Consider the following 25364-nt stretch of genomic DNA (forward strand, 5'->3'; position numbering starts at 1 on the left):
GTGTCCCCGGCGAAAATGAGCACCCCACTCTAACAGAACTTCTGTGATAACTTGTCAAAAATAGTTTATTTTGGAATCTAACAAAAATACAATAAAAAGATGTAATGGTTATCAAATCAGTTTGTCTGTTTAACTTGACAGAGAATTGACACTGTTTTTTTATTTAAAAAACTGATTTATAAAAGACCATAAAAATGAATTTATGCATAACAAATGATTCCATAACTAAAAACACAAACAACAAAAAAAGATAGATGATTCAAAATATAATGTTCTAATTCATCAAATAATATCAGCAAATGAAGTTTATCTATAAAAATCATTGCAGATTCAAAATATAATGTTGTAAGTAAACAACAAAGTTTATTTTTTAAATTTTTCTGGTTTTCATGACAGCACATGAATAATAAATGTCTGATGGATTGCTCCTTCCATATCTATGACAGCTTTTTATTACTGTTTAGTTCAGTCTGATCAAAACGTATCAAAAACAACATATCATGATGGTATGTTGTCTAAATGGTAAATTCTCTGGGTTTTAATACAATCTGTATTGGTCTGGTTCATTCTGATTAGTCTAGGTTTCCATGAAGACATATGTATGAACGACCATGTTCAGGTTGTCGTTCAGTCGCTAAGATACCAACCCTCAGTAACAATGTTCTAATTCAGCCTGATAAGTGTAAGTTTCTATGACAATATAACATTATTTATCTAATCTGATTGATCTTCAGGTTCATCTTCTTTCAGCATGACATAGGATAACTTAGCAACATCTTTCCGTAGATTTTTTAAACTGTATGTATTACCTACAAAATATATCACTTTATAGTAGTGAAAATAAACCATGAGCTCTGACTTAATAATTGGTTTCTGAATGTCCATCTAATTTCAAAGCTTATTTGTTAATCATTTTGGCACTAAACCTTAAATGTCATCAAACCAGGAGTATTATAGTTTCTTATCATCAATACCGTAACTATATTTGTTTAACATATAAAAGTATATCACCCTTTACTTACTTATGACCCTATATATCTTATTTTATGTATAAAAAAAGAGTGCACATGCTGAGATGTCTCGCCTTCTTTACTAATTATTGATTTTATTTTGATAGTCCCAAAAATGAAGCTTTACTACAAATATCAAATAAACTTAACATAATTCAAGCAAATGAGATAAGGTCAGATAAACCAAACTGGAAATGCATTTATACCAATTGCATACACCAAATATGCTTAAAAAAAAGTTCACCTGTTGCACATAGTATGTAAGCAACAAACTTAACCAGGAAAACTTAACATCGATTCATGAATAATGAAAATGAGGTCAAGTCAGTTGAACCCTGCTAGACATAGTCAGATGATAATTTCCAGACAGACATAAACACCTTTGTTCATTCCATACACCAAATATTGTTGACCTACTGCTTATAGTATTAGAAAGACAGACCAAAAACAAGAACATTGAGCAATGAACCATCAAAATGAGATCAAGGTAAAATAAAACATGCCAGACTGACAAGTACTGTGGATTCATTTTTATTCGTTGGATACCAATTTTCATGGTTTTCATGGGTACAGGTGAACCACGAATTTAAATGTTCGACGAATAAGAAATTTTCTACTAGGTTGTATGCACACTTTGGCAAAACCACGAAATTACATCACCACGAAAAGGCAAGTTTTCTGCAATCCACGAAAATTGGTACTCACGAAAATAAATGAATCCACAGTACATCATAAAATATTTTCATATACAAAATATAGTTCAGTTATTGCATACAGCATTAGAAAATCAGACCAAAACTAATGCTAATGCATTGCCAGGAAACTTAATTCACGACCATCAAATCACCAATTATTGCTGTAAAAGCTTAAAATACAGTATTGTTATCTCAATTCTAATGAATGTAATTACTTACCTCTAGGTACAAAGAATTGATCATGTGTAGATAGAATGACACTTGTGGATTGGATTGTTACTAATAGCTTGCCAAATATTATGTGAAATATCTGAAAATAAAATGCAAGCAAAACTCAGAAATCTTGACCATCATCCATATATCTATTACTTACATAGCGTTTTCTGATAAAATAAAATAAAATGCGACTAAATGACAAATCAGTTATCTTCTATGAAGTCACCAGTACTTTGTAAGAAAGATAATAAATTAAGATGTATTCTACACCTAAAACACTTTTCAGTTTATGATAAACATTCATTTGTATAGAAGCTGTTGATGTACACAGACTTGCCAAATAAAAGCACTGTCCTAAAATAACAAATAAATTGCTGTAATAACCTTAGTATTTATAGCAAAGAATACCTTTCATTCATAAAGTAATAAAAAATATCCTTGCAAAAGCTCATACTTAGGAAATGCATTTTTTATATAATCTTTTGAGTAAAAAGTTCATTTACCATTATTCATCAGTTTCAGAATACCAGTGTACTATTTCTAAAAGTGTTTTTTTTTCCTTCACAATATTTTTAGTAAACTCATTTTATTATTTACCACTGTTCCCTTAGTAACAGCCTGTACTGGTTTCTCCATTAAACCATTGAGTTGTAACATTCCTGTACCAAAGGCTGGTTGATTAATAGACCTAGTCATGAAGAATGGGTCACTGTCGCAGGCTTCTTCTCCATCAGGTCCAAATTTTAAGCTTTGTTCTTTAGTTCCAATGCATTCTAACAAAAAATATCAAACACACATATATCAAATATTTCAATTTACATAAGAGTATGGACTTAACATAAAGCTATAAGGCTCAGTATTCTGTAACACTATCCTGGCTACGCTTATTTTCTAAAATATCTGGTCATCTTTCTGACTGTAGTTTTAATATCTGCCTTTAAACAAAATATCACAAGGTTCCAGTTGACTATACACCTGTCTGCTTATAACATTGTAGCCAGCGACACAAGAGGCACTACTCATACATTGTAGCTGGCGACACAAGAGGCACTACTCATATATTGTCCATTATCTATAAAGTGATTTGACACAATAGAGTCTGTACTAATAATAATACAAACAGTTGCTAAAACTAGACATAGTCAAATTACCAAGCATGACATCCTCCTCGTTATCTGGATTATATACAGTAATTTCTGTATTAAATGTAGTATCAACTTCTGATGGCAGTTCTGCATGAGCTGATAATCTTCTTGACAACCTCCGGTCAGGCTTTTCTACAAAATAATTCAATCAAAAAAAAATTTATGTTTCACTACATCATATCTGTTTTGAATTTTTAATGATAGTAAACAGTGGGTAATGTATACATGGGATCTCAATACTGTCTGTCCACCTTAAAGTACAGGGTAACTGACCAAAAGATTTATCTCCCATCAGTACTGTTGTTCAAAATTATCTGCACTATTACTCTTGGACTGTCAGTCTAAATGATCTACTTTATTACTTGTGGGCTATTGGCCTAAAAAATTAACATTTTTAAAACTACTAATTGAATGTTAGTACCATAGATCTTCATTGTTAGTCCCAAAAATCTTCATCACTACTGTTGGACTGCTTGTCCGGGAGATCTAGATATCTGCTGGTGAACCAATAGACCCACACGACTAATTATAGACTGTAAGAAATATATATCTTAAACTTACTTCTTCCTTTGAGTTGATTTTTCCGTTTAAGTTCCATGGCCTTTAGCTTAGCTTCAGATACAGATGGCTTAACACCAATGATTGCAAAGCCTCCTGAAAAGTAATAAATTATTTTTTATAAAGTATAAGGATAAAGAACAAAACAGTTGTTTACATATTCAAGGTATAAAACAAGAATGTGTCCCTAGTACACAGATGCCCCATCAGCACTATCATTTTCTATGTTCAGTGGACTGTGAAAATGGGATAAAATCTCTTATTTGACATTAAAATTAGAAAGATCATATCATAGGGAACATGTTTACTAAGTTTCAAGTTGATTGGACTTCAACTTCATCAAAAACTACTTCTACCAAAAACTTTATCCTGAAGCAGGATGGACAAATAGACAAACAAAATGATGAACAAACGAAACGGACACACAGACCAGAAATCATAATGCCCATTAATGGGGCATAATAAATGAGGGATAAAAAGAAGATGTTCACATAAGTCTTGTGAGTAAGAATTAAATACTACATAATTTACCTGATTTTCGTCTTTCATAAATAGGTATTTCTAGTTTGTAATTGTCCAATCTTTTTAAACGAGTACGCCTGGATCTTCTGACGCCTTCTGGTGCTGGTTCAGGAGAAACTAAAAAACAAATATTCAACATATAAAGGAAGAAATAATAATTAATCAAATCAAAAATACTTGTAACAAAAATAAGTTTTCCAGTTGATATATCTCACTCATTATAAATATCATTAATCAGTTTAGTACTGTTTAGTTTATTACATTGTCATACAATAAACCTATTCAAGTTTGATTTTATTCTGTTTGAAGCATCTTCCTATTTCATGACACACTTATCCATTATGTCCTCCTCACAGTGATCCAAGAATGTTTCTTATCAAGTTCCTGTTATTTTTCAAGTGTCAGAGCTCCAGATAAGCTGCGTATTTGCGTGATCACGCAATACAAATAATAATCAAAGCCTTAAAGGCTGTAAAAGCAATTGCTGCCATGTTAATGTTTGGGGACTTTTATTTTTCATCCACATATATACAAGAATTAAACCTGACATGAGTGTTGTCTAGTTAAAAGTAAGAAGGTTTTAACTTTATATAAATAAAAGACTGTAGCAGAAAGTCATTTTTAATATGTTTTATATTTCACAAGGAGACAACACGTTTACCAGGCTAAAGTTGGGGTCAAATATACATGTGCTGAAACATATAACTCAAAAAGAAATCATCATGGATTATCCCCTGGTAGTGTTTGTAACTTCCTTGGCAATAATTTCCTTTATTGATTTAATTTTAACAATTTTCATTATTAATTTATATTTAACCATTAACACAAATGATTAAGTTAAAACATTTCAACTTTCCAGACACAAGTGTTAAAAAACGGGAAAGAAATAAAATATCTTACAAGACATAAACATGTAAAGAATAAATGTATATTTCAGCTTAATAAAAATATTTTCATAATGTTACTTTGTCATCATTTTTAAAACTAAGTTCCAAACATTATTGCTCAGTTGATATGTGTCCTTCTGATGCGGAACGAGCACAGGCACTTGTTTCTATCCATAGGAATATAAATAGTTTTATATGGATAGTCGACCTTCCTATGGATAGAAACAAGTGCATGTGGGTACGAGATAACTACAATTCTCATGCAATCCCGAAAAGGGGGGTCATCACAGACAAACATGACATTAAATCGTTATCACTGAACTAGTATATATATTGTATAGGGGCCAGCTGAAGGACGCCTCCGGGTGCGGGAATTTTTCGCTGCATTGAAGACCTGTTGGTGACCTTAATTCTGCTGTTGTATGTTTTTCTATGGTCGGGTTGTTGTCTCTTTGACAAATTCCCCATTTCCATTCTCAATTTTATTATACGAACAAGAACAAACAGCTCTACGTTGCTTTGATATTTATCAATTTTCAGGAAACATTGCGAAAAATGACCTTCAATATTTCGAAAACATGTGAAATAAAATTGCTAACACGGTGGACCGTCGAGTGTCAACAAACGTAGTAGACTTGTTCACTGAAAAGACGAGGATAATGGTTTCATCTGACATTTGTTATGCAAACCCAGTTTTGATCATGATATTTAAAAAGACGTACTTTTTTTCAATCTATGTATTAATAAACTAGAAAATTCCAAATTGTAAATATCTCTTCATCTGGACCGACTTGGCATCTACTACGTTTGGACGGGTCCATTTCATTAGTAAGGTGGTCGATAAATATTACGGAGTTTTGACAGAAAAGGAAAACGAACTTATTGTTATGTGTTTTCAACAAGGGTTTCGTTCCGCTAAATTATTTGCGCAAATAAAGTTTGTCTATTTTTAGATTACAGGTAATAATTTGACACTACGCATTAACCTGTGTAGTGATTTTGATTTTACGATAAATGTATGAATGAACGATAATTTTATGAATGAACAAGAGCACCTGACCTCTTAAAGAAACACAAATTAAACATAAAAAACCGTATTTATTAGGAGATAATTCAGTTAAATTTTCAATACTAAATCAACAACTGAAATGAATCCATATTTTGTTGAAACATCGTACGAACGGCGGAAAACGGAATCGCATTTATAAAAATGTACTTTTTTTCACTCGGACTTCTATGTTATTTGATAGTCAAACGGTTGACCCTTTAAATACAAAAATACATCTACAAGAACATATTCTGAAACTTCTTAAATCCACTAACTTTTTTTTAAAGTTTCAAGCTATGTATTGCATTAGAAAACATACATAGGTGTTAAAGAATGACTGACCAGGAGCCTGTTTAACAAAATACTATGGCTTGATCTGGGCGGAGTCTCTGATCTGGGTCACAAAGATGGCCATACGCGACGGCATAAAAGCAATTGCTTTAAAAAACCCAATGCAATTGCACATTGCAGGGTTCAATAACCAAATCAATTCAAAGGAAAAACCCAATTATATGCCAAAACCACGAGTTCTCAACCCTCTTATTGACTACCATTTGCGTTATTTACCCTTATCTGTTTACAGTCGTCGCGTAAACTATTTTTATAATATTTATAATTGGAAATTTCCTTTCGTTCTAAAAATAGATCCCTGCATCAAGTAACTGAAATGGGTTCCTGTTATAGTTTTCCGTTGCTCAATAGGTACACGTGTTTTTGAAAACATTTCGATCTTCTCGGCGTTTATCCAATTAGCGTGTGTCATGTAGTCAAATTTTTTTCGCATAGCTCGGGATTTATCATAACATACATTGAATTAAAACGAAAGCGAATGTCCGGTAAAAATATTGAATAGAAGCATGTTTTCTGCTTCTTTTGAAAAGCTGAGGGAGAGTTATGATGATAACAAGACTCAGTCAGTGTTTTTAGGAAGCGTCCATCAAACACACGGGTGTGTGTGCGTATCTTAACGAGAACATTGCTGATGAAAACCGGGTTTCCTCAAAAACGAAATCAGTTGGAAAAAGTCAAAGGCCAAATCAATTATGACATGATAAAGCATCAGAAACCAAAAGTTCTAATAAAAGACAACTAAACCCAGATTTATGAAAATTGGAATAAAACAAAAACATTCAAGTACAATTAGAGTTTAGATACTATTTTTTTTTCATTTTACGGTTAATTAATGAATACACACACAGGCACTGGTCTCAGAATTTATTATATAAAGGTATAAGACGAGTGCCTGTGAATACACATATCCGTTTTGTATCAGTTTCTTGAGAAAATACAAACTGGCAGAAGGTTTGAAACGGAACACAAATTAAACCTACAATTGCTCCTCAGTGAATAAACCAAATGAAACAGCTAGCAAATAACCCTAACCCTAAACCAAATAAAACAGCTAAACAAAGAAAGAAACATATTTAAGATGGAAAAAATCTGGGGTTGATATTCCCTAAATATTCCAGATTGTGTTGATGAAAAAACCCAATACATTAAGGAGCTTGGTGGTGAAAAACCCAATTTGACATTAACATGAGGGGTGAATATGAATTGATAATGCAACTAAAAAACTTTATCACCCAATTGTATAAGAAAATGGTGGGTAAAAAACCCAATTTGTGAATTCTTATCTGGAGCTCTGAGTGTATGTTCCTATTTTTCTAGAGTCTCTTAAGGTGGCTCGGGCCTATTCGAAGTTTCTATCAGAAGTGCCGTATTTTTGGTTATTTTATTCTTTAAAGAAAATGAATCAAATTGGTAAAAAAAAAATAGGGGGTCACGGACCATTTAAGCTCAAAATTTTACTTTTAAACAGGTATGTAAAATGGACCATTTCTCAATGAAATGATAGGGAAAATAGAGGTGTTGACATCTTTTTATCGGAATATCAAAAAAACGTTCTATGACAATTGGTCCAAAACTGTAATATGAAAAGCTGTAATATAGCTTCAAAGAATGAGCCAATAAAAAACATAGGTCACCGATAAGGAAAAAAAAATATTTTGCCTTAAAACCCAAATTTTGGCGGGAAAATGGTGAAAATGGGTGAAATGTCATTTTGACCCTTTAACAAATACGGATAATAACGAAAATATTCTATTATTCACATAACTACAATGATTTTACATTTCTAATCAATCAAAATATTTAAAAAAATTATATCGAATTTACGACAAATACTTTTGTAATTCATGCGTGAAATTATGCGCAGTCGAATAGTCCCAAGCCACCTTAATAATGTTATTCTATCTTCTTCATAACTTACTTTGTTTAATTTTTATTGTGTTTAAGTTTGAGTTATCTTTGAAGTCACATCATTCAAGTTACATTTTTTTATCATGTTTTAGGATTGTTACTTTTTAAAAAGTTTGCAATATTTTTACATCGAGTCACTTACTCATTTTGTTCAATTTTGGGTTAACTATTTTTTCAGGTGTCTGTGAAGAAGTCATTTCAAATGCATGTACTAAGGAGCCATCTGTCATGTTCTGTGTCTGGTCTGTACTGCTGCCTGTCATAGAAAAAAAATCAAATGCTGTCACATTCACAATAACATTCTTCAATTATTAGATTTTTTTAAAAAGTTTTTAATGTTGAATAAGTATTTCAAAATGAAGCAAAGATGAAGAAAATATATCAAAACAGCAGAACTACATATTCAGTGAAGAAACAAAACTAAAAAATATTGTGATAGCATACATCTTAATAAAATTGTAACAGAGATCTACATTGTGTCAAATGCATTCGTTCAGTGTATGTTCACTTGTGTTTATATGTCTTTTGATTGAGTTGAGTCAATTAGGAGGTAACTGTATCATATTTTAAGTTTGGCCTTCGTAAAACATAAGATTTTACAGTAGCAAATCGAATTTAATTTTACGGATATTTGCGACAGTAAAATCAAGTTTTACGAGGGCCAACCTTAAAATACAATACAGTTATCTCCATTCTAATGCAGTATGTTCAAATCAATTCCCCTTCATAAATATTTGGTCTAAAAATGACATAAATGAAAAACTTCACGAAACTGTTGCATTGTCTCTAGCATCTAAACCATTTGACGTCATATGTATACTCATAATGTCAAATATAAAGACTCAACGCATTTATACTTTTTAAGTTTCAGAATGGTTTCAATGTTGACTAAAAGAAGATTTTTAGACTCAAAATTTAACTTTCTTGTTTATTTTGTGAGAAATTACATACCAAAATAATTGGTATTCAAAATGGTGGCTTTTGATAGAACGTGGAATCTAACCCTTCAAAATATTTGTCTGTGTCCAATGAAAATTATCGGTACAAACAAATTGCATTAGAATTGATATTATATAGTGTGTCTTTCTTTGTTCTGATATTACACTATTGTTTTGAGTAAGGGCGAAGGTTGGTACCTATTAAAACGTTTAAACCCACTGCATTTGTTTGCACCTGTCCTAAGTCAGGAACCTGATGTTCAGTAGTTGTCGTTTGTTGATGTGGTTCATAAGGGTTTCTAGGTTTTTATACAGATTAGACCTAATGGTTTCCCAGTTTGGATGGTTTTACACTAGTAATATTTTGGGCCCTTTATAACTTACTGTTCAGTGTGAGACAGGTTCCATGTTGAAGACCATACTTGGGTTTTTCTTTTACAAATTGTGACATGGATGGAGAGTTGTCTCATTGGCACTCATACCACATTTTCTTATATCCACTTTCTAGCTCAGATTAGTTTTCTGGTTGTTATATAAATGAAAGCTTATAATTACACACCAACAAATTAAAGAAAATGAATAAAAGTGAATAAAAATGCCTATTATGTAAGACACAAACAGAGCATTCCAACAACTGCCTGAATTATAATGTACTATCTAACCTTAATAAATAATGATTATGTTATAACTTACCTGTTGTATTTTCCACATCAAAGGATGTTTCTATAACTTTTCTGCTAATTGTTACTCGTCTTTCTTTACTCTTGCTACCTTTTCCTTTGACAATACAGGGAGTAGTATTAATGACATCAGTGGGAGGAGCAAACCTCATGGAGCTTCGACGTCGGATAATGTTTGGGATTTTTCCATCTACATCTGCTTCATCTTTGTTTACAATATGCGGACCAGAGCTGTCAGGATCATTAGAAATATCAGGTTCACCATTATCAAGTTCTGACATGTCATTGGCTGTTATATTCTTAATGCTGGTGTCTTGTTGGGGGGTATCTGTATCTGCTATTCATTTAAAAATAAGTTAAATCAAATTATTTTTGTAACATCTGTTAAAAATTTAAAGCACATATCTCTTTTGTGTTTCCTCTACTGAACATTTTCTTTTAACTTAGGCCTTTCTCACTTATATAGAACCTTTTGTAATAGGCAAACATAATTTGTATTTGGTGGCTAATTTGAAATAACTTCTGAATATTAGACCTGTCTTTACACTATTTATTATATGTTGTGTTACTTTCTACAGCAATAGCATTACCTTCCATAACAATCGTTCTTCTCTTACTTCTGAAGGATACTCCACTCTTTAGCCCTTCTTTCAACAAGCTAGCAGGGTCTGTCAAAAAATAAAATATTCTATACCTCTACATCCCTCCTTTTCCTCATTAATGTACTGGTCAACACAGTGTCTTACTATTTATCTGTCTTCCTGGAGTTTTGAAATTGATATATTGTGGAATGAAAAAAACATTTTCCAAAGTAAAATAAGTTTCAATTGTTCCTCTTTTGTATTTTGATTTGTTTACCTAGAAATATTTTAACTTATCTTACAAAACAAATTAATAATCCTGTTGTTCCCTTTACTAGCTATATTACCTTTCTGAAACAGTGATGTATCAAACATATCAACAAATAAAATAGAATGCCACATTTAGATTATATGATGTACTTACATTGAATATCTGGTGTGTTGGTTAACATAATGTGTTGTTTTATTACAGGGGTGGTTGCTTCATCTAAGAAAATAAAACATGAATATATTTACAACTGTGTACTCTTTTAGTTTTTTTATCTACTAAAAACTAGAGACTGAAACAATTCATATACCACATGAAATACATTTAAAAGAAAACTTTTACAAGAATAGACTACCATTTGGAATATAAAATATATCTTGAAAAGTTCACAACATTATACTTAAGTGTATTTAGTTTGTCTTTGGTGTGAACGCTACTTCTAAGTCTGATTCTTGGATAAGGTTTACCTGTTCAACTGACGAGTAAACTAGTACCAGACATTTTAGTTTGTTTACCAAAATATTAAAGCAAGTCCAGTCATTCCTAACAATACTTACCAAAGAAACATAAATTACCAGATCTTTTAAAGAAGATATAAAAACATACCTGTGATAATTTCATTTGGAATACTTCTTTTTCTCGTTACTGGTGATGGCTTCTTTACATCCTTTCCTTTGTTTTTATCTTTCTTCTTCCTTTTGTCTTTTGTAGCCACTCTCGGAGTGGTCTCTTCAGAAAAAGACAATCTTGTGCTAATTTCATTGTTATCTTCAAAAGTCTGTAAATCTATAAATCATATGAAACATAAAACAAAATTGGAAAAACAGTGGTAGCATTTCTACTTTGTCCAGTATTTCTGATGATAACATGAGTAGGAAAATTAAGGGCCTCATTTGACCTCAAATACAAGTTAGTTAATAAACATGTGAGAAACTGTAATCCAGTTAGATATTTATTGTATATCCATGTAAGTACATGAAAAGATATTGTTTGTTGACACATGCCCTAAATATTTCTGGTTCTACAAAGCCAATGGAAGTTGGCAAGTTTTCATTTAACAATTAAACAATCTGGTGGAACATTGAAATTATCATAAAAAGAATTCATCCTGAGACTAATACTATTACTTAATGTAAATATCCTCAAAATCTTACCTGACATTTCGTTCTGATTTGTATCACCTAATGACTGCTCTTCCATATGTTCACTAGTGTGTAATTGAACCGACTGGTTACCTGTTACAGGTATACCCTCTTGTCCTAACACAGAATGGTCCTGAGTAGACTGATCATTAGTTACAGGTGAAACATCTTGTATTTCTTGTTCATCAGCCAAACTTGTTTCAGTAGAATCAAACACAAATGACTTTTTATTTCTTTTGGTTATTTTCTTTTCTTTCTCCCCTCTTATATTTTCCTTCAGTTCTTCATCCTCATTAACATCAATACTTATAACAGGTGCAGACTTTCTAGTGTTCCTTTTTTTGTTTGTTTTGACAGGACTATTACCTATGGTCTTTCTTCTATTTGTTTTTCTTTGATTCTGTCTCAATTCTTTATCATCACTTAAGTTATTTGTCTTCGACAATTTCGACGAGTTAACCGATTCTTTTTCCATTTCTGAACCAGCAGAAATATATCTATCAATGACAATATTTGAATTATCTTCTCCTTCATGTGGACAAGTGTCTAAAACTTCTTCTTCTTCATGTATATTATCTAAATCATTTTCCTCTTCAGGTTTATTATCTACATTGGCTTCATGTTCATTGTCCAACACTGCTTTTTTTTGGTATTTGTTTACCTGGTCTGTTTCCTCTGGATGTTTGTTGTCTACCTCTACTTGATGATGACTGTCGTTATCTGGTTCCTCCTGTTGGTTATTATACACACCAGTACCCATTTTATTTTTACTGACCACATCTTTTTCTTTTTCATGTATGCTTTCATGATTCAATGACTCCTCTGTAACTGACTTTTTCTTAGGTTTATTTTTTCCACCCCTTTTCTTCTTCTTTACCTCATCTTTTTCTTTCTGTGCTCCTTTTTTTCTAACAGTTTTAGATTTTTGTGCTTCTGTATTATTATCATTATGGCTGTTCCAATCACCTCCCAGCAGTTCATCATCATTTCTTTCCACTTTAGTTTTGTTTGTTTGTGTTTTGTTGAATAAAAATTGTGAACTTTCATCTGAATCAGTATCCAGTACAAATGTTTTCTTGTTCAGTAGCTGGTCATAAATAACAGAGCTATAGAAACAAAAACATGTCTTAATTAACTGGTTTGAGAAAGAATCTGTACAACAGATTGAAATAAGATGCAATAAATGAAACTCAATCTGACTTTGATATTCTATTATCCTTCACTTGAACAAAATGATATATTTCAATAATTAAAGAATAACTAATCGAAGATTTCAAAGAGAGAAAAATATTCAACAAGTGATCGAACAGCATATTAATTCACGAATTATCAGTGTTGTTTGGTCATGATTTTTTTATATTTGAATTCTTTGATTAGTTATTCTTTTTATCACATTGACAATTGTGTTTTTAGTTAAATTGATTTAGAAAATGTAAGGTACTAAGTCTTTTTCTACACATTAACAAATTGTTTTAATTCGCAGTCATTGACAATGTCTTGACCATGCCTATTGTTGTATGATGTCAGAGGAGTGAAATAACCTTTTAAATTAACATGTGAAATAATCGGTTTTCAAAATGTAACCATGAAAATGTGGCCAAAGACAATGACAGACAGAAATTTTATAATAATGAATCTAATTACGAGATATATATAAAGCATTTTGGTCCCCTACTGTCTAAAATATAAAGCTTTTAAACAGATATATCATGTTAAGGAGGGGTATTTGCGAAAAATACCAGTCGAGAAAATGTTAAATTTCAAGAGCCGTAAGGCCAGGGAAATTCATTCTCAAGACAGGTATTTTTCGCAAATACCCCTCAAGAACATGCTATATCTGTTTAATTACACTGAATATTAACCTTCAAAAACGCATTGATGATCGTGACGTTACAAGCATCCAGTCAGATAGAGTATTTTTTGGCAAATACTACGGCAGAGGGGGTAAAAAAGGCATATCCTTTTTGCATATACCCCAGCAGCGTAAAATAAAGGGCTGCGCTTTAGCGCATGATACGCCCGTTGCTCTTTTAACTTGTCTTTTATGCTTTAAATGAATTTATATGATCAACTAGAAATATTTATACAAATCAAAAGGGATGTTACATTAATATATTCACCAAAGTTTCATAAAATCCCCCTTTTTTAAGAATAAAAATTTTAACTTAAGAAAACGTAACATCTAAAATGTATAAAAATGGAAAGGGAGCTTATGTCAATAGATATAAACAATTTATCAAAGTTGCATAAAATTTTGTGAAAGTGTTAGTTATTGTCCCAAAATTGGAAAATCCCCCCTTTTTTAAGCATAAAAATTCATAACACAGAAATGGAAAATCTGAATTAATAAAAATTGAAAGGGAGCTTAAATCAATAGATATAAACAATTCACCATAGTTTCATGGACATTGGTGAAAGCCTTTTTGAGTTATTGTCCGAAGTGTTGAAAATCCCCCTTTTTTTATGAATAAAGCCCCATAAATCTAAAACTTAAAATCTGAAATTTATAAAAATTGAAAGGGAGCTTACATCAATAGATATAAACAATTCACCAAAGTTTCATGGACATTGGTGAAAGCCTTTTTGAGTTATTGTCCGAAGTGTTGAAAATCCCCCCTTTTTTATGAATAAAGCCCCATAAATCCAAAACTTAAAATCTGAAATTAAAAAAAAAACGAAAGGGAGCTTACGTCAATAGATATAAACAATTCACTTAAGTTTCATGGAAATTGGTGAAAGTGTTTTTGAGTTATTGTCCGAAGTGTGGACGACTGATGGACAGACGGACGGACAACGTTATACCATAATACGTCCCATCTAAAAGACGACGGGCGTACAAAAATGAACAATATTGATAACAGTAACTTGGGGAAAAATACACTGGCTATCAACCAATCAAAACCCAGGATTCTTACATAAGGTGTAATTAATACAAATAGTTTACACTGCTGCCACATATGGAGTACTAGGAGTAAACTTTATATTTAACATTTATCAAGACCGCTTAATACCCTTACATCATTACATACCTAGATAACTTTGGAGTACTTTGTCTTTTCTTCTTCCCTTGTAACTGGCTGGAATCTAACGCGGCAATGGAGTAGGACAACCTGGAAAATAAACATCACAGAATAAACACAAACATAATTTTAATGTAAGTGGAATATTCATACCATAAACAAAATTTCAATCATTTTTTTATTATTTTCAACAACAGATATTATATATACATAAACATGATTTATTAGTAACTTCTATCTTCTAATTGCAATTCAATTGTATATAAATATATAAAAAAAAAAGAATCAGAAAAAGTGTTTTTTTTTGTTGTTGACTTGGTTTGTTATAATATTTCATTACCAATTATGTCTAATTACATATTCTTACAGGAAAAACTTTGTTCTTACCGTTTCCTTGTCCTGAAACTAGGTGTACTCCCTACAAGATTGGGATCAGATTCTACTTTAGTCAGGGAACCAGTCTTATTTCCTCCTATATTAATGCTTGTTGCCTGGGACAGCTGTGATATTCCTACTGTTTTATTTTCTACCTGTAACCATTGTGATATCCCATGTGTTTTGTCCACAGTGGGTTGTGATATCCCATCTGTTTTGTTAGCAGTAGCCTGTGACTTATCTATTAGAATCTTAGTAACTGTAGAAGAAATGTTCTCTTGTTTTTCATCTGGCATTTCCTCTTCTTCTCCTGAGTTACTTGTTGGAACATTTTTATCATGGCTCAGGTCATCCTCTTCAACTATATAAAAGTAATAAAAAATTAATAATCAAACAAAAATGCATGCATTGTCATGGTAGGCTGACCCCCACTTGTATATTTAAGTCACAGAAAACACCTTGTCAAGCTGCCTATCAAATATGAAATCATGCTATTCAGCAGAAGGAGAAAATATTAAAACTCATCATTGTTTAGCTGCCTATCAAATATGAAGTCATGCTATTCAGCAGAAGGGGAAAATATTCAAAGCTCATCCAACATATTGAAAATTTTAAAGTATCGGTAAACAGAATGAAGGTATCGGACAAACCAGAATAATTATCTCCCTTGGTTTTACAGTCGCAAATATCCATTTAACAGCTCCGACACATCTCGCTAGGTTAACTCAATTTGGAAAAGGAAAACATGAATATAATACAGATATATATAAAATTGAGAAAGGAAATGGGGAATGTGTCAAAGCGACAACAACCTGACCATAGAGCAGACAACAGCCGAAGGCAATCGGTGGGTCTTCAATGTAGCGAGAAACTCCCCCACCCGTAGGTGTCCTTCAGCTGGCCCCTTAAAAAATATGTATACTAGTACAGTGATAATGGACGTCATAATAAACTCCGAATTATACACAAGAAACTAAAATTAAAAATCATACAAGACTAACAAAGGCCAGAGGCTCCTGACTTGGGACAGGCGCTAAATTGCGGCAGGGTTAAACATGTTTATGAGATCTCAACCCTCCCCTATACCCCTAGCCAATGTAGAAAAGTAAACACATAACAATACGCACATTAAAATTCAGTTCAAGAGAAGTCTGAGTCCGATGTCAGAAGATGTAGCATATAAAAATAAAAAAATGACAATAATACATAAATAACAACAGACTACTAGCAGTTAACTGACATGCCAGCTCCAGACCTCAATTAAATTGATTGAAAGATTATGTCTTCATCATATGAATATCAGGCACAATCCTTTCCGTGAGGGTTTTAGTATCATACTATCATAAAATATATGAGAAAAACATAACCCGTGTCATGCCAACAACTATTTTTTTAAATAAATGTGTTTAGTTCCGATGCAAAGACCCTATAAGTGAATCAATATTAAAACCAAAATATGCAATCTTTAATGACCTGACAACAGTATTGTAACTATATCCCTTCTTAATAAGTCTGTTTTAAGGTTTTGTAAGCTTTTATATATTAATGTAACGACCCATCTGTTAAACTTGTAAAGTAAAAATAGTACTATTCTTACCAGTAATCTTTGTGTCTGATGTCTGCAGTTCTCTGAAATACAAAGAGAAAAAAAGTTGAATGTGATGAAAGAAAAATATATTATTCTTTTCCATAATTTCCTTTAATAGTTTAAACATTATATATAAGCACTCAATAAAATGAAACTAAACAGGCTACTGTTTATTGCAAGTAACTTATAAAAATTAGATGTACTAGAAAAATTCACAGTGATTGTACATCCTAAAATTTTGTATGCCTTTATCATTGGAGCTGTTGAACCAATAAATAGAGATGATTGTTACAGGGAAATGCTGCATGAAAATAATGCTTTTTATCATCAAAATACAACTTTAACTTGGGTGAACCTTTCTTGCCCTAATTTACACAATAATTAAAATATTGCAAAAATTTCTAAATATTCGGTATTTCATAGTTTTCGATAAATTTTGAATTTGCTATCAACCGTTACTTAATCAGTACCATTTTTCAAAGTGTGTAAACAAAATACATTGAAATCAATTTTTCTTTCTGTCATATCATATTTATACAGGCACATTACGCAAACAGCAAATTAAAATAAATTACTTTTGAAATTTTTACGGATTCTAAATATATTGTGTGAATGCAGGTTACCTTTGACTTGTATCATGTTTAGCTTCCACAGATTCCTCAAGAGGAATATCTATATCTGTAGTAAGTTCATTCAAAGTGTTTTCTGATTCATTTGTAATTACATCAGAAGATTTTTTTCCCACAGATTTCTGCCTGGATCTCAAACCATATTTTTTGTTTCCTGTAGCAGCTTTCTTTCCTTTTTTTCCTTTTGTGGTCTTTGTTTTGACCTTACTATCCTCTTTATTAGTCTCAGTTGTCCCTTCAGTACTGGAATCATGAATATCAGTGTTTTTCACAGATTGATTCGTTGATTTTTTTGCCGTTTTAGACTGCTTATCTTTTTTCAAATTTTTATTACTATCATTTAACCCTAATGATGTATTAGTATTTGTCACAGAATGATTTGTCGATTTACCTTTAGATTTTTTAGTCACTTTCAACTGCTCATGTATCTTCAAATCTTCATTAATTTCATTCAACGATAGTTTTTGTTTATAACTAGATATATTGGAAACTTCTGTATTTTCTAATTTGTCATTTGACAACTGTTGGTTATCATTATCTTTTTGTTTTGTAGAATTTTTCATAACTTCAATATTTTCAGCTGTGTCTTTCTGTTTTTGTTTGCCTTTTTTTTGTTTATTATTTTTGCCAATCATCATAGACCCTGTTGATTTTCTATATGTTTTTCCTTTACTGGCAGATTCATCCAAATCACTACTATCCACTGTGATCATACTTTTTGTCCTTTTTCTCATAGATTTGTTTTTAAGAGATTTGTTTTTGACCGAATCATTGTCATCATCTACCATCATCACTGAATCTTGAGAATCGAAAGATAGATCTGGAAAAACAAAAGATTTCCGTGTAGTGGTATTGTGTGTTTTATTTTTCTGTTCAGTATATATGTCATCATTAGTTTCAGTGTGAGGAATTTCAGTTCCTGTTTCTGTATTGTGTGTTGTATTGTCTGACAATGAGGATTCAGGGAGAGATTTGCTGTTGTCCGTCCTATTTGTTGACACTTCTGATTCTTTTTTATTTGATTTATTTAGTAGTTTATCAGCCAGTGAAGAAGATGGTATTAATGATTCTGGTGAAATATCATAATTTCTTATAGAATTATTTGTAGAGGATGTTATATTTTCTGATTCTGTCGACAGTTTTGTATGATCTTGACATTCACTCGTATCTTGTTTTATAAAACTTTTTCCTGATGTAACTGATTCCAGGTCAGGAACACTACATTTGACCTCTGATCTTAAAACTGGAAGGTTATCCTGTAATGATTCCTCTTGTTGATCATGTAAAGATGATTGCTGCATTGATTGTCCTGATAATGATTTCTGATAGTCTTCCTCGCCTTCAGAAGATAATTCCTGACTCTCATGTTTACTATTTAATAATTCCTGGTTCTTGTGACCTTGGCCTAGATAATCTGGTATTTCTTGGTCCTCTTCTTCCTCTGACAAATCATTGGATCCTTCATTAACATCTTCCTCTGACAAATCATTGGATCCTTCATTAACATCTTCCTCTGACAAATCATTGTTGGAACCTTCCTTAACAGCAGATGAGTGGTGAATTTCAGTGTCAGATGTCTCCTCATGTTGTTGCCCATGAACAGATTTTTGTGAAACAGATAAATGATACTTTGAACTAGATGTCAATCCCATTGTTTCTGACATGCTATTTTTTGTACCTGAAGGTGATTGTTCACTTAATTCAGGTGTATCATTTCCTGGAGAAGAATGTTCACTTGAATGTTCCGTTGACAGAGATGAATATTCACTAGATTCAGGAGTTACATTTTCTTTTCCCACAGAAGAATGTGCATCACTGTCTTGACTTAAATTATCCTTATTAAATAATCCTTCATCTTCTTTTGATTTGTGGTAAACAGACAAATCCCTATCATTTGACAGATTATTTTTTCCTGAAGTTAAACTTTTTCTTTTACTTTTATTCAATGTCTTCTGAGGTGAAACTACCTGGGAAATCTGGCTTTTTTCTGTAAGAACTGACAAAGTTTGACTCTGGAGCCCAGTCTTAGTTGGACTGTCATCTGGTACCTGTGGCAGAAAGTTAGCTATTCTTGAATCTTCCTTGGCACAGTAAGTATTATCCTTACTACTACCCTCACTTGAGTTGTAATCAGATTGAAGAGTTGAACCTGTAATAAATGTCAAGTCAAACGTTTCAAACTTTTGGAATATGTTGTTAGTTAGTTACAGATACTATTAAAAGAATGAACCAAAAAAAGGAATATATATTGTAAGTATGTATGAAGATGAGATGTTTTCAGTACAGTATCATACAGTTCGGATACTTTATCTTTATTCAGGAAATTTTGTTTAAGTCACGTTCAGATGGAAATACATGTATCAAAATATGAACTTGAGTCCTAAGTATGGAACCTGATGTTCAGTGGTTGCTGTTTATTAATGTGGTTCATTAGTGTTTCTTGTTTTTTATATAGATTAGATCGTTGGTTTTACCGTTTGAATGGTTTTACACTAGTCATTTTTGGGGACCTTTAAAGCTTGCTGTTCCCTGTGAGTCAAGTCCCGCGTTGAAGACTGTTCTTTGACCTATAATCATGATAATGGTTAACTTTTACAAATTGTGACTTGGATGGAGAGTTGTTCATAGGCACTCATACCACATCACTTTATAGCTATTAAGTTATTTCGATAATAATGGTAGTTATGACACATTTATTTTAATGGACCTGAAAATGTTATTTTATAAACATATTTTCTGAGACTAGTATACCTTATCATGATTTCAATTAATAACCTTACCTTCTGATTCTGTTGTTTCTGGATGTCTGCAATGTTTAAAATCAGTATTAAATTCAGTAACATTGTAAAAGATATAAATCATTCAATGACAATTATTTATATCTTTAAGTATTTATATCAAATATTTGTGACCATAATATAATAACAAGAGGCTGTCACAACGACAGCAAACCGGATTTATTAACATTTATTTGTGTCCTGGCTATATCACAAGAACCATTACTGATGAATGGTGAAAGTGAAAATCGTCAATATCAAATTTGACCTCCATTTTGTCATCAGTATCAACATATTAAAATTTGAAAAGCTTAGATTGAATGGTTCATGAGTAAATGCAACAACCTGAATGTAAACACCATTTTACGATCTTTCAAGAACCATAACTCCTGAACGGTAAAAGTCAAAATCGAAATCTTGAAATCTTAAAATTTTGAAAGCTTTGGTTGAACGGTTCATGAGTTAATGCACGGACAACATTTGATTGCCGCCTGCCGGCCCGCCCGCCCGCCAGCCCGCCCATCCCCAAATCAATAACCGACATTTTTGTCACAAAAATCCGGTTAAAAATAGCTGAAAGCAGTGTTCTCCCCAGATATTTCACTTAGCATCCTGGTAAACAGGGGAAATTGAAATACCATCTTGTTTAAAAAAAAATATAGCATCACATCCATAACATAATCTATAAGAAAACCACTTCAGATAGCATCATATTTAAGATTATAGTTTTTAAAATTTGGTAAACTTGTACTGATTTGAAAAAAAAAATTCAATGATTTTGTAATTCTATACATAAATCCTGCTTTTCATCCTTGTGCCATGAAATTAAGATGGTTTGATCAATGTAACCATAGAAAAGCATTAATAAACTTACATATCTGATTCAGAGTCCTGGGTATGCTTTAAATCCTGGAAAATAAATTTGTATGTTAGCTTAGTTGTTACTGCATCAGCTAAATCTATATTGATAGACGTACAAGATGTTAGAATGATCATTTTAAATAGAGGGCTTTATAATTATATGGTAAGTGCTGATGTTAATCTTTGACTAAACCATCTGATATTATTTTAAATTATTCACACTAGGAACAGTAGTGGCCATTGTAATTTTCGATTAGCATAATGTTTTCAGTGTAAACTTGACAAGGAAAAAAAGTGTGAAGTACAAAAAATATCATTTCAAAAATTTAAAAAAGGCTTTTAAAGTCAAGAGAGCTTATATTTTCCACAATGTTTCAAGATTTTGGTCTGCTGTCGATCTTGATATAAAATATATATTATAATTGAATCAAATCTTTGAAGAACAAAGGTTTTAATCATATTAAGATTTGTAAAAAAAGAAAATTGGAGTGATCTTAAATGATTTAAACATATAGTATCAAATAGACATAGGAAGATGTGGTATGAGTGCCAATGTGACAACTCTCTATCCAAGTCATAAAAGTAAACCATTATAGGTAAAGGTACGATCTTCAACAAGGAAATCGATATTCAAAGTACAATGCTACCTACCTTGGAAGGGACAATGGGTGTTTCTATTGTTTTATCATTTATTCTGGATAACATTAAACTATCTGCCTCTGTAAATAAATAAAACAAATGATTTAAAAATTGATCACCAACTCACCATACAAAAAACAACTACAAATAAGACTTGTACCATAAAATCTTTTTCTTGATTCCACTTGGTCATTTGTTCATTATATGCTTAAATATTGTTGACCTTATTTATGGTGTACAAAATATTAACACATATTTTGTTTTATAAAACATACATGATGGTGCTATCTATTTCAGTGGTCTAGTGGTAAAGTATAACAGACTTGAGTGAAGAAGGTTATACAAACCAAGAACTATTATACAAATTTTCTGCCTGGCATATGCTGTTTTTGAGTAAGCAGAATGACAGGTTTTTTGGGGGGAAATTCAGAAATCTGTTGAAGTAAGATGGCAAATCTTTCAGCAGACTGTTGATGAAGTATCGATAGTTTGAAAGCTAACTGGGTGTGCCAATCAGTCTTGAACAAAGATGAGTGTATATAAACATGTTATTCTCGTGGCTATTCTCATGATTATATAATATATATATATATATATGTAATACTTGTAACAGGATGTTAAACAGCCATCAATCAATTAATTAACCATAACTTGTACTTCACACTAATTTGTACATTTATTTATACACCTCTTATTTTACTTTGTGCAGAGGTACATTTAGGGGAGTGAACCCCTCATGAAGCTACACACATCGTTTTTAAAAGTCCCACTCCCAAATTGTATTTTTGACATGACTATATAAAATGTTGTGACTTACCAGATTCTGACCAGTAATCATCAAACTCCTCAAATCCATCAGGTCTCTTACGAATAACTTTTCCTGCTTTAATATCTTTACCTGTCCTTCTACATTGAAAAATAATGTCTTTTTAATTAATTATGACATGTTATCTGTGCAATTGTTAATAAACTCATTATAATTACCAGGATTGAAATTGGTATTTACGCCAGATGCACATTTTGTCTACAGAAGACTCATCAGTAAGGCTTGAATAAAAAAAAGTTAAAAAGGCCAAATAAGTACTAAGTTGAGATCATTGATACACTATCACAGGAATTAACAAAATGAGTTATAAACTCTACTGCTATTTATGTAACCTAATAAATTTGCAAACATGTAAGGAAACAAAAAATAAATAAAATTCATATAAGCTCTATAATGTATATCTTGCAAGAAAGTCACATTGTGTATTGATTTTTTGTGTAAAAAAAAAATAACATACATTAAACAAAATCTGAACATACCTTCCATAGTTTTTATTATGCAACCATCCAACTGGATTATAGCTACTGTTGGATACCTGATGAAGATAATAAAAGACTTAGATTAATAAAATATAGGTTACCAGGTGTGGACAATTTATAATAAAACTTAATAGTTGCAGTGAAAATTTATCAACTTCATCAAGGTAATGTTTGGTTATCATTTTATTTTAGGTCCATCTAAATAGTGGAGTATTGAACATGTCTGAGCAGAATAAAACTAGAGTACATTCTATCAAACTAATGTTAGCACTACAATTAAATGTTTCTATATTGTAACTGTTGAAATTATGTAATTCTCAGGGCTCACGCTACCAGGCGACTTGGGCGAAGAAGTCGCCTTCCCGACCGTCACTTCGCTTTCCCCGACCCCCAAAAGCGAAATCAAGTCGCCCTGTTCTTGACGATACTCGCTTTCAGTCGCTTCCGTCATCGGACATTTTCAATTTTTACCAAGTTGATGAAACATCAATTTTTTATTGATAATTAAAGAAATTCAGACATAAACGATTCATTATCTTTAGAAAAGAGGTTGAAGCATTGTCTTCGCAGTGTGTAGCAGGTTATTTGATAAAAATACAACTTTTTATCACTTCATGCATTTTCGCAAGTTCCGGTGCTTGTTACTCGAAAACGTAAATCAACCTAAATTTCGGCGGCAAAATAAGTTTGTTACTTCATTTAAACGTGATAAAAGTTGCCTCCAGTAAATGTTTTATCCATTTATTGAATTAAAAACGTCATGTTCCTTTTCAAATAACTTGTCAAACATCGTTTATTTTTGTAAATTTTCTTGCATTCGTCCGCCATTGACCTATTTCTAAACTACGGATCTGAACCGGACCAGCTATGATCGAAATCCGTATTTTTACAATAATTACTACGGACGCATGGACAGAAGAATATTGATCCCAAAGGGAAAAATTACGCATTCCACACACATTAAGAGACTTTTAATTACATCTAATTGATTGGTGTATATAATTCCCTATATTTTTTTATGGATTGTTTCAAACTATTGATTAAAGTTGCTTAACTCTGAGACTATTATACTAATTTCAATATATTATGGCCCAGCTTAATAACTTTTATATTTTTTTTATGAGAAACACTGAGTTTCATACACAAGATAATTTTTAATTAAATTGTAATAATGATATATTATAATTTCTTTACATTTTTTAAAATAATTTTTTTTTTTAGTGCTAGATATTTAGTTGGAATAAGTTTCTCACAAGAACCTTAGTAAAACTTAAACAACTTTTAATTTCAAATGTTACTTTAATTGTATTTTTTTTACTCAGATATGAATTGAACAATATAAAAAAAGAACATTATTTACATATGGCCCTTTATACTATTGTAAAATCCAAACATTGTAGCGCACCGCACGAATGAGCACTTCTCTTTCAAATCTCACCACTTCTCCCTATCAGTTTCAAAAAGAGAAGTCACTTCTCCCTATAATTCTGAAGTAGTGTGAGCCCTGATTCTATGTATCAATGGGTCTAACAGAGCCGTTCTCACTGTTTTTGAGTTACCTTAGAATTGACAGAGGAGCCGACAGATCTGTAAGATGAAGTGTTTCTATTTCTAATAGACATGTGACTGTTAGGAACAGGCTGACTTTGGACAATTCTATCATCCTCCACAACTTTGGCATTTTTGGGCTCTATAGAGGATTTGTACAATTCTGATGTTACCTTGAGATATAATAAAAAAATACTTTGCATAGAACATATTTTAAAACCTGTTTATAATGTATTCTAAAATATCAACTCCTTACCTAAATTAAAAGTTAAAATGAAAGTGAAATAAATTAGTGGAGATTAAAATACAGAAAAAGAGAGCTGATAGATGGATATTTGTTATATATGTGAAAATGGACAAATATTGAATGCATTCTTTATATAATATATTTTTTTACATAATATCTTTCAAACCCATGGATGTTTACAGGACAAAACAATACTTGCTAATAACTTTTTTAGGTAGAAAAAATAATCTTTTGGTGACTGATTTTTTAAACTGCATTCATAACATTCAAGTGTTTACTTGCAGATAGTTGGATGTTCTGTTTCAATTGAATTGATTTTTTTTGGGTTTTTTTGCACACATAATTTATGTATTTTCTAAACTATTGGAATCCATTTCCAATGACAATGAAATATGTGTTGTCTCTATCAAAGGTATTATAAATCTT

The 25364-nt window shown here is 31.6% G+C and overlaps 1 protein-coding gene across 1 annotated transcript in view; it reads right to left on the reverse strand.

Annotated features, from left to right (window-relative positions):
- Window positions 1-253: 253 nt before the first annotated feature.
- Window positions 254-25364, reverse strand: part of LOC139503541 (dentin sialophosphoprotein-like) — a 35626-nt gene continuing 10515 nt past the window's right edge. The window contains exons 8-29 of the mRNA XM_071293341.1: window positions 24703-24864; window positions 23144-23199; window positions 22656-22744; window positions 21851-21918; window positions 21213-21247; window positions 20342-20367; window positions 17556-19710; window positions 16942-16973; window positions 15357-15705; window positions 14979-15059; window positions 11962-13055; window positions 11414-11593; window positions 10964-11026; window positions 10549-10626; window positions 9972-10295; window positions 8483-8596; window positions 4156-4263; window positions 3628-3720; window positions 3073-3198; window positions 2519-2694; window positions 1925-2015; window positions 254-809 (exon numbers count right to left, since the gene is read on the reverse strand). Of these exons, the coding sequence (XP_071149442.1) occupies window positions 715-809; window positions 1925-2015; window positions 2519-2694; window positions 3073-3198; window positions 3628-3720; window positions 4156-4263; window positions 8483-8596; window positions 9972-10295; window positions 10549-10626; window positions 10964-11026; window positions 11414-11593; window positions 11962-13055; window positions 14979-15059; window positions 15357-15705; window positions 16942-16973; window positions 17556-19710; window positions 20342-20367; window positions 21213-21247; window positions 21851-21918; window positions 22656-22744; window positions 23144-23199; window positions 24703-24864 (5595 nt within the window). The 3' untranslated portion in view covers window positions 254-714. The remainder of the gene's footprint in view (window positions 810-1924; window positions 2016-2518; window positions 2695-3072; window positions 3199-3627; window positions 3721-4155; window positions 4264-8482; window positions 8597-9971; window positions 10296-10548; window positions 10627-10963; window positions 11027-11413; window positions 11594-11961; window positions 13056-14978; window positions 15060-15356; window positions 15706-16941; window positions 16974-17555; window positions 19711-20341; window positions 20368-21212; window positions 21248-21850; window positions 21919-22655; window positions 22745-23143; window positions 23200-24702; window positions 24865-25364) is intronic.

The sequence above is a fragment of the Mytilus edulis genome, chromosome 1 (assembly GCF_963676685.1).
Source record: "Mytilus edulis chromosome 1, xbMytEdul2.2, whole genome shotgun sequence".
In the NCBI taxonomy this organism is placed as follows: domain Eukaryota; kingdom Metazoa; phylum Mollusca; class Bivalvia; order Mytilida; family Mytilidae; genus Mytilus; species Mytilus edulis.